The sequence below is a fragment of the Bison bison genome, unplaced genomic scaffold, assembly GCF_000754665.1.
Source record: "Bison bison bison isolate TAMUID 2011002044 unplaced genomic scaffold, Bison_UMD1.0 scf7180017864162, whole genome shotgun sequence".
Lineage (NCBI taxonomy): Eukaryota > Metazoa > Chordata > Mammalia > Artiodactyla > Bovidae > Bison > Bison bison.
In genome coordinates this window covers 665661-675927 of record NW_011494734.1, presented here as the reverse complement: position 1 = coordinate 675927, position 10267 = coordinate 665661, and the positions used below count along the sequence as shown (strand labels likewise).

Sequence of the window (10267 nt, the reverse complement as noted above, 5' to 3'; positions counted from 1 at the left end):
AAAAAAAAAAAAGAGCGCAGAATAAATACAACTGTCTGTGATTTAAAGGTTACTGCAGCGCTCCTTGTGTGTGTGTCCTTTGATGCTAAAACTATGAAAAAAGAAACTCTGTCTTTCAAATTTGCAACCAGTATGGCCAAAGAGGTCTAGAACAGAAAGTATGCCTTTCTGTTCTCTGATGGGTAATGCCAGAGAATAATTTTAAAATTACATTTCTCAATAAGTATAAAAAACTGAGTCCTTGCTGTGCTGGGTATGGAGACAAATGGTTAGAAGAGCTGGTGTGTGTGTCATGGCTCCTTTGAATGTAGGGAAGAAATCAGGCTCCCTCTGCAGGAGTCCAGGGGCAGGATGGGGTGGAAGGGCTGGGAGGCAGTGGGAGGCAGAGGCCAGGTCAGGAGAGGGAGGGCACTTCCACCAGTTGGAACTGCGGGGGAGCAGTGTTCTGTTTCCGGACATGTGAGGTCAGGCCTTACTTGTCTTCAGCTACACAGAAGGGGCCATATGTGGGTTGTCCTGAATTACACTCTGAAAACTCTTTCAACTCTGAAATCTTGTACTTCTAATTTTGGGTGTTAAATTTTGGTGATATAACCAGGAAAAATAGGACAAGATCACAGATGCAGTAGCATAATGCTGGAGCTGCCAGTACAGTTTTTACCAGATTATCTGTCTTGCTCTCCGTGAGATGAGTGTACGCCTCCACACCGGCCCCTGTCCTTCCAGCCCCTGTAATCACTGGGAACCCGGGCGTCAGTGTCACGCTCAAACTCCTAAGACAAAGCACTCTCTCCGTCCCCTTCTGCCTCCTCCCTTCCCAAGAAGTGAAGTCCCTCGGTGCTTCTAGAGCTGCTTATACAGTTCCTTATAATTAGGGGTGATTTTCTGGGAGTGGGGCAAGCCTTCATTCCCATCCCATTCGTCCCTGGAGGTCATGACTGAGAGGTCCAGTCTTGTTCTCCGTAGAGAAACTGGTGAAAGTGAGGCAGTCGTCACCTACCCCACTTCTGTTAAAGTTTAAATACATAGCAGTGTATTAAATTCGTGACACCAAGCTGTAATAAAGCTCTGGATTGCTCTTAGTGGTAAAACCCAGGGTTCTTTGTTGTCAATGGCATTACGTCTTAGAGACTCCAGTGGAGGGAAGAGTGGTGGCTGGTGCCCGTGTTCACTGGCTAGTGCGTTTGCCACTAGCAGGGCGGAGTGCTCTTGCAGCTGGACAGGGTGAGGCGGGATAGCTGGGATATGTCAGTGGCTGACTCTCTTGTTCTTTTCTTGAGCTTTAGCACTCCTTCAGATGTAAGTGCGCATGATCTAAAAATTTGGTGTGGATCCTGACATTGGTGGTTCTGCATTTGTGTGTCAGAATCCTTGAATAGGGCTCCATGGTGACCCCCAGTCAGTGCCATAAAGACAAGAAAACGTGCCAGTCTTGACACGTTTCACCAAACTGCTCAGGAGTGTTCACATCATGGAAGGAATTCGTGACCTTATGTATTCAGAATGGAGTGCTTTGCTATGCGATAGCATTTCAGGAAAGGGGTACCTGGTCTCCCCAGAGCCTAAAGGCAAATGCTCTTCCAGGGGAAAGCCATCTGAGGGTACTGGGCCAAGTACCGAGGGAAGAACCCAGAGTTCTCCAGTATTAAACATGGACAGTAACAATAAAGGTTATATTGAGAGTAACTCAGAGAGTTGAAACCTGTGGCAAAGTACAGAGGCTAATGTTTCATTATGGTGCACGTTTATCCTGTTGTCTATGTCCTATTTGTTAAAATCTTTTAAGCATAAATCCTGCAATGAAAGATACTATATTTACTAGACTCTGGACAAAAGATATTGTATACAAAGAGATTTTTTGTGTGTGTCTTTAAATTGATTTTAGAAAGAAGTATTGGGTTTAATCAGGTTGTAACTTACATTGGAGACAATTTGATACATAATAAAAGAGAACGACAACATGCAGAAAAAAAGAAAGTCTAATCATGATTCAGAGAATCAGGACCTGATAACTTGTTGGGGAGCCTTCATCTTGCCTCTTCCTTACCATTTCATTGACAGGCTTCTTCAAGTTGTATTTCCTTGGAAATACATGGATGCTAATCAAAATGGCCATCTTTACAAAATGCTGAGCTGATGTAGCTTAGTGTTAGGCTGACAGAAATGCATACAACCAGATTGGAATGGTTTTAGAAATCAATTAGAGGAATGAGGCGAAACCAAGGATGGTAAAGAGCAGTTGATGCTTTCCATGGATCCATCCCTCAACTTCCGGAGTCTTCTGACTGCATTGGGCTTTTACCCTTTTCTCTTGGCTTGTGTCCCCGGCGAGAAAGACGCTTCTGGACATTTAGTGTGTGATGCACTTGTTGCCCTTGGACCTGTGGCCAGGCATGAGGTTTTTCACCCTGATCTGGGATTGCCAGGAGTGTCCTTATTGTTTTCTGGGTGCCTGCCCCCTTGCTCCATACCAAGACCTGGCACATCTGGGTTCAGCTCAGACCCAGGTCTGGTTCAGGGCAGGGATCCTGAGTTCATGAACTAGTGCTCACCACAGGGTAGCTGGCAAGAGGCTTGTCATCCTACTTCCCTCCTTTCTTTAAAAAAAAATAATAATGCAAGAGGAAGAGATGTGGTCCTGGGCTAAGTGCACTTGCCTTGGTTTGTGCGGGACCCCACCCCAGGCAGATGAGCCTTCCCTCGTGGGTGCCCTCGTTGCACGTTGGCGATCATCAACGAAGGGGAGAGGGTGGGCCAGTTCGGCCGGGTCTGGAGAGGGAGTGGGCAGTGCAGCAGCCACTGATCCCTGGGCATCGGTGAAGCAGGGACGGGCCCCTGAGGGCCTCCACAACAGCGCACTCTAATATACAAGAGAAGTAAGTATGGGGGAGATCAGAAGTGGGGTTTCTTTTAATTTGTTTAAATTCTTATTTAAAGCATATTTTTTTAGAAAACATGATATTTGATCAATAGAGCAGTAGCAGTTGTCATCTTTATTTACTGTTAGCAAATTAAACTCATGGTTCTTAGACAATTTTATAAATAAAAGATATAGACTCAATGGCAGAAATGGAAATAAATACCTCTCCTGTCACCTCACCAGCACCCTAACCTGTACCCTTGGGGGCTGATCCTGTAACCAGGAAGCTCTCCTTGCCATCCACAAGCGGCCTATACAATGATCTAGCACCTCCTGGCCCAGGGTGACAGCAAGAGGGGTTTCTTTGGTTCTAGAAATTTCCTTTGGTTGAATCAGAAATGAATGAAGTGGTGAGAGTTGTTGAAAGGAGCCCCCAGTTACCAAGGCACAAAGATCTTCCTTCAGGAGGGTGGCAACATCCTCGGTCCAGGCCCAGGCCAGCCTGCAGGTTGCGGGCAGGCTCTGGGTCAGACAGCCCTGGTGCCTGGAGTGTTCCGGCTAGGCCCGCACACAGCTGCTTCTTCCGAAATATATAAGAATGTTTCTGAAGCTTCTTTGAACTTTTGGGAAGAAGAAAAATAGCCTGATGTTGAGCCTTTAAAGGAAGACTCTGGTTTGATTCAGATCCTCATAAAATGTAGGTCTCTTGTACCAGAAAATATTGCTGGCTTGGACCCAGTCTCTGAAGCGCTTAGCATGTCATCTGTTGTATCCTAGGCATTTGAGCTGGCAACGGGAGATTATTTGTTTGAACCACATTCTGGGGAAGACTATTCCAGAGATGAAGGTAAGTATTGTTGCCTGCTGAGTACCTCAGTATGGGTCTACAGAGAGTCCGGGCCTTCTGGAGAACATTGTGTTTTTGCACAAAAATAGAACTGTGTTTGGTTTTCAAACACCAGATTCAGATGCTTTCCCTTAGAGCTTGAAGCCCCCTCAGTCACAGTGACTGGGCAGAGCCTCCCAGCACAGGTGACCCTGCGGGGAGCTTGTGGCCTCAGCCCGCCCCCTCGCAGGCTGGGAGAGGACAGGCCGGACAAACCCGAGGCCTTTCCGTGGTCCTTATGTCCACTGATCTGCTGCCCATTTCTCTGTCCTGTCGGGGGCTGAATTTAAAACGACGGAATTCTGGCTTGAATTCCATCTGCAAACCTGCCCATCTCCATGCTTACTTGCTTGCAATGCTGGGGTGACCTGGGGTGAGCTGGCCTCAGGTCAGCTGATTAACTGGCTGTTAACACTCCAGTCCTGAGGCCTGCCATCCCAGAAGCCTCTGCATGGATGTGCTGCAGACATTGTTGATTTGAATCTATTTCTGATTTTTTACTAATTTCAATTTCCCCCCCCTCTTCTTTTATCCCATCCTTCCCTCTGCCCCTCCCATTCCCGTATCCTTTTTTTTCTCTCCTCCATAGACCACATAGCCCACATCATAGAGCTGCTAGGCAGTATCCCAAGGCACTTTGCTCTATCTGGAAAATATTCTCGGGAATTCTTCAATCGCAGAGGTAGTACCTCTTCTTTTTGAAAAGCGCCACGATGCAGACAGAAACGGAATAGCAGCTGCTGATGGTAGCATTAATGGTGACAAAGGCATTTCTCTTAAATTCCCAAAGCAACCCAGCAGAATTCTTGTGCTGATCTCAAAGTTGAGAAGGAGACCGCATTTGGCCCCAGGCTGCGGCCCCCTGTGCATCTCCTCCGAGGGGCCTTCAGACAGAGCCTGTGCTCTGTGCGGGCGGCGCTCTGTTTCTGTCTGCGCGGGCGATAGCGGTGTCTGCATGCAGTGTACTGATTAAACTGTCGTGTGTTTCTGTTTTGCTGGCAATGTTTCCCAATGCAGATCACATAGCATTGATCATTGAACTGCTGGGGAAAGTCCCTCGAAAATACGCTATGTTGGGGAAATATTCCAAGGAGTTTTTCACCAGAAAAGGTAACGGTATTTACGTAACACTAATTTTCAGCATGATCCTCTCCCTAAGGAGACATTGTGCATTCACATTGGGCAGTGGATACAGATCTGGACTTTTACAGCTGCGGGATTCTGCTGAAGAAACCTCTCAAGAAATAATCATCCGATATTTGTGGGATAAGAATTTGAGAGAGAACAGTCTTCTGAAACTCCTTTGATCTTCTCCACACCTCTCCTTTACGCTAAGCACCAGCCCATGTATTCAAGTATTTATAAAAAGAGTTTAAACGATTTTTAGAAACCAGCTATACTTGCCTTTCCATTTTCCATGTTGTTCCTGGAGCCAGAGTGCTTTTGCAGTGGAGCAGAGCCCTAGAGAGTGGACTGAATGGCAGTCCGTCTGCATCCTAATTCATGGGTCTGAGCTGGTTCTGTAGGGGAATGGGCCTGCGACATCCTGTGTACCTCACATTCTTAGACATCGGATCCTGTTCTCCCTGGGCCTTACCTCACACTGTACTGTAGGTGATTTATTTTAATATTATACTTGTTTATCACCCCTTGGCATGGCCTAGAACACAGCTCTTTGCCCTGGATAGTCCCTAGTTAATGATCAATTTTTAAAAACACCCAAAAGCCCCAGGGAATTTATTTTTATAGAACCTTTCCCCAGTGCCATTGTCTTTCATGTGAGCATGGATAGCCCTCTTAATTCATGTTTTTTCAGCATAGATTTTTTTTTTTCTTTGCAGGGGTGGAGTGCAATTTGCTTTAAAAAAGAACTTTTTAAAGTTGATGTGGGCAGGACATGGAGTTTCTAGAAATTTTTGCAAGTACTGCTGTAGTCAAATTGATTCTCCAAATTTGGCTTATTTTCCTGTGAGATAAGGCATTCTTGTATAGTAGTGATGCTTTATGATTCACTTTGGTGATTTCCAGCTAACCAATCCTGTCTTATCTTTTGAATTTCATTTCCCTGTTTTTGCATGAGGCCTGGTTGCTAACCATGCCAAAGATGATGTTTTCCTACTCCACTTACTCTGAGTGCATTGACCAGACTCTCAACTTTATTGCGCCCACCTAGTGGGTAACGTGTGAAGTATGTTAACTGGATGCAGTATTTTTTCTTTTTTTAAATCTCATCACAGGAGAAAAAATTGGGGAAAATGTTCTTCAGACATGTATTAGTTTGGTTCTGAGAATCTTGTCTTTGAGTCTGGGTCACTCCAGCAGGTACAAAGGTCCCCTCGCTACACACAGACTTTCACTTGGTCTCAGGTTGTACTCAGGGCAGCACATTCAGTGGCAGAGCTGGGGCTGGAGCGCAGCAGTGGACTGGGCATGGCTTGTCGCATTGTCCCCCAGGCCACTGGGGGTCCCTTCTGGGGGTGTGCCCTCCCTCCAAGGAGGTGTGAGAGGGTGTCTGCAACCCGGGGTATGCTGAGAGCTGATGCCTTTATTATTATAAACAGGAAGACACTGTGTACATTGTGAATTTCTGGACAGCAGTATTGCTGAGAGTGGACAGTTTCCTAGGAGATTTCCAGAAAATGTTATTTGAACATAGTTGAAGCAAAGGAAAGCTCTGGATTATTTTGGCCTGGGATGGCATGACTTGGGGAATTGTGTTTATTTTAATCAAGGTAGACTCCTTCCACATTTTGGAACATTTTCAGAGCCTGTAGATGGCCTGAGCCCCATGGGGACTTGGCTGGGAGATGACCTGCCCCAGCCACAGCCTTCCCCCACGTCAGGTGTGGGTGTGAGGGGAGGGCGGCCAGAGCAGCAGCCTGATGTGCTGTGCAGTGTGGGCCTGCGGGCGCCCCAGAGGGGGCAGGGGAAGGCCCTGGAGGGCTCTCATCCCCGCCCCAGGCATCAGCTGTGCTGACGACCAGCAGCCAGCAAGGTGCACAGGGGCTTTTCCTTTCGTTGTGCTGCTGCTGTGCTTGGCTCTGTAGCGACAAGGGACCAGCACTGTGCGTGGTAGGGAAGAAGCTGAAGAGGGACAAAGGGCGGGGCCTTGAGTGGCAAGAAAATGAAGTGAGGCAAATGATTTGAAGGTGCCTCTGCCCACAGCCTGTGTACAGGTTTGCTCATGGAGACCCTGCTTGGAGACCCTTGCTCCTCTGGGGCTTTGCCTCTGATCTGAGCTCCAGGCACAGGCGGGTGAAAGCTGCCAAGTCCCAACAGAGCCAGTGGTGGGCCTGGAGCCCTCTCCTCACCACACCTGTGGGGCTCCTTCAACAGGTGTTGGTAAGTGACCCTGGGGTCCTGATGTGCCCCGTGGTTGAGTCCGGCTCAGAGCGCTCTGTCCAGGGTCCTGGCTTTCACACCGGCCTTCCCGTAGTGCCCTTACTCCTCGGACAGTGGGAGCACTGCCCGCACCCAGAGGGGAGTATAAAGTGCTCGTGTGGACCTTGCCGCTCCATCATTACATTGTCATGTGTGTGTGTTGTGGAGATTGTGTGGCTGGGCTCTTGTTTGAAGAGCATGTTTGAAGGTGGCCTGCATAGTTGAAGGGCATCTGGCGTCCTCGGTAGAGGTAGACTGACCGGGAGCTGACTTGTGTTACTCTGGCAACTAGAGTCTTTTCTCCTTCCTTTGAATGATTAGGTAGGAAATCCCCTATAATGAATGGCAATGGGGACTTACATTCTTTCCTGATTATTATTGATTTGTAGTAACTCTGAAACTCATGAGGGATTTGGGGCTTTCACAGAACTCATGGGAATAGTATGATGATGAGTGAGAGTCTGTCATGAAGTTGATTTCACCGTGTCCCTTGGCTGTAGTTAAAATGTGTGCTGGCATGCCTCCACCAGTAAGGGGAGTGTATATATGTTCTAGAAATAATGGGATCTTAAATGGATCCATTTAAAATTTCTTCTCAAGTACTTTTGTGCCAGAACTGGTAGAGAAAGGTGAAATTGAAAACTGCCATTCCTTTGCTTACGCCTCTTTGGAAAGCAGGGGGCTCAAGAGGGCTGAGCAGCGCCTCCCGCTCTCTGTCCTCCCCGTCCTCCTGGGCGGGAAGCACATCTCACCCCCACCCGACGCTGGGGAGGAGGAGTGGGCTGTGTGCCTTATGGCTAAAACTGAGGTGCAGCTAAGTGGCATCATCTTGCTTAAAATTCAGGATAAAATAACTGCTAATAGTTTGAATTGTTTCTTGGTCAGGCATTTTGAAATTGAGGTGCATTTTTTTGGTCAGAAATGTGATTACTGTTCTCACCATATTAGGATTTAATCTTCCGGTCTTTGAGTGTGGGACTAGCCTCAAAGATATATAAGAAAAGCCATCTTGGTCTGTGTGTCAAGGTGTGGCCCAGCAGAAGTGAGCGCCTCTGTGGATCTTGTCCCCCTGCTGGCTTGCATTGGTCTGGGTGTCAGTATGGGTTCCTCCAAACCTGTGCCTGACCCCTAAAGGTGACAGTGTTAGGAGCAGGGCTGTTAGAAGACACATCAAGTTATGAGTGGTGTAGCACCTTATGGAGACACCTGGAGAGCTCGCTGGCCCCTCTGCCACCAGAGGACACAGTCTCTGCCCTGGAAGAGGGCCCTCACCCGCCCACACTGGCGCCTGCCTCGAGGACGGTGAGAAGTCAGTTTGTTGCTGTAAGCAGCAAATGGACTAAGACGCGGACCTAGGAAAGTGGTGGCGAGAAAAACAGTCCAGTCAGGAGCACACCTCGTTGTTCTGCCAAACAGGTGGCGCCATCATTTTAGTAAAAGTTGCTGTATTGAGGATGGAAATATCAGAGGAGATGGTTATCTTTAAAAAGAAAAAGCTGCTTGATTCTAGATGAGGATGTTGAGTGTGTTGTAATATATGTGACTGATAGTATGTGTCAGACCAGAGACCTCGTAGGTACAGTGGGAAATTTCAGAGCATTGCAAGAAACTCATGTGTAGTCAAAGGACTACATTTGCAGGCAACCTCAGGGTAAGTGATGTCCAGTAGGAGGAGGAGAAAAGTGCAGGAGAGGGTGAAACTCAGGAGCTGGGTTTTCAGTCTTTTTTTGTTTTTTCCTCTGGCTGCATCTCTCCGCTTGTGGGATCTTAGTTCCATGACCAGGGGTAGAGGCTGGGCCCCGGCAGTGAGAGTGTGGGGTACCAACCACTGGACTGCTAGGATATTCTCAGGAGCTGGGTTTTAGTAGAGGTACTATTCTTGATTTTTAATGTTCAGATGAAACTTTTTAGGTTGATTTTTAACTTACCTCCAGAATTACCTAAAAATCATCACATTCTCTTATTTCTGTGAAGAGAAAAGCTCCTGTATGCTGTTTGGCCTGCACTAGCTGGGCGCTGCCCCATGTGATCTGCTTGGTTTCAAGTTTAAAACCTTATTGATCATAGCATTTCCATGAGGCATACGCAGTGAAGACAGGAGGTAGCCCAGGTAGGCTTACAGTGGTTTGTAAACTTGAGGGCCGCCTGGCCTGGCAACACTGGGGAGGAAGGACGAGGCATCAGTCGAGGCCCCGCTCTGTCCTGCGGGTGCCAGATGCTGAGATGGGCCTGCAGGCGCGTGTTGGCTCGGCTGAGCTCAGTGGGCACTTGATTCTGCAAATAACCAGAATAAAGTGTCTTCATACTTGTGAGTCTTAAAGCCTTTGAAACATAAACTACTTTAACTCTGATTTTATCGGGAGCATTAATTCTGTGTTATAAGAAGTCTGGTTTTTCCTCTCTGTGATAAACTCTCTCAGGACCTGAGCTCCGTGTGAGCAGGGGCTGGGGCTGCCAGAGGAAGTGGGGTTCTGTCTACAGTGGGTGCATTTGAAGTCTTCACTGGAGTCCTGGTCTTTGCTGTAGGTGGCCTTTGTGAGCTGGAAGCAGGGTGGGAACGGTCCCTGCGCTGGGCCAGTCCTGGTGATGCCTGTCATCCCACAGGTCCCCGCAGGGAGGCTGTGTGACAGAACCCCACTGCGAGAGTTGCGGCAGGAGTCGGTGTGAGGATGTCAGAGGCCATCTGTATGATGCAGCACATAGCAAGGGCGCGAGGAAGATAGCCAGCCACGGCCGAGACTAGGTTTCAGTCACTGTTTAACTACTTCAATTTGAGCATGTGGTTTAAAAAAAAAATGGCAATGAAGTTGCTACAGCATGTTCAGGTAAATTCTGTCATAGCTCATCCCATTGATTCCTGTCATTTATTCTGAGCTCTTCAGTAGTGAGTTGTTTTTACCGCATCCTTAAACAGCCTTGGAATTCTTTTTTAATTTTTTGGTAAGCTTTGTGCCAGTTTTTCAGTATCAGTTTTATTGAGGTGTAATCTACATACCATACAATTCACCCTTTCAAAGTGTGCGTTTCAGTAATTTTTAGTATTTTCACACAGTTACACAAATGTTACTGTTGTCTAATTTTAGAACGTTTTCATTACCGCAAAAAGAAACCCTGGCCTGTTAGCACTGCCCCTCCCTCCC

At 47.5% G+C, this 10267-nt stretch overlaps 1 protein-coding gene across 1 annotated transcript in view; it reads left to right on the top strand.

Annotated features, from left to right (window-relative positions):
* Positions 1–10267, top strand: part of SRPK2 (SRSF protein kinase 2) — a gene marked incomplete at its 5' end in the record, with an annotated part of 79206 nt that overhangs the window by 61057 nt on the left and 7882 nt on the right. Inside the window, 3 exons of the mRNA XM_010841496.1 lie at positions 3638–3707; positions 4336–4428; positions 4764–4856. Coding sequence (XP_010839798.1) covers positions 3638–3707; positions 4336–4428; positions 4764–4856 — 256 coding nt within the window. The remainder of the gene's footprint in view (positions 1–3637; positions 3708–4335; positions 4429–4763; positions 4857–10267) is intronic.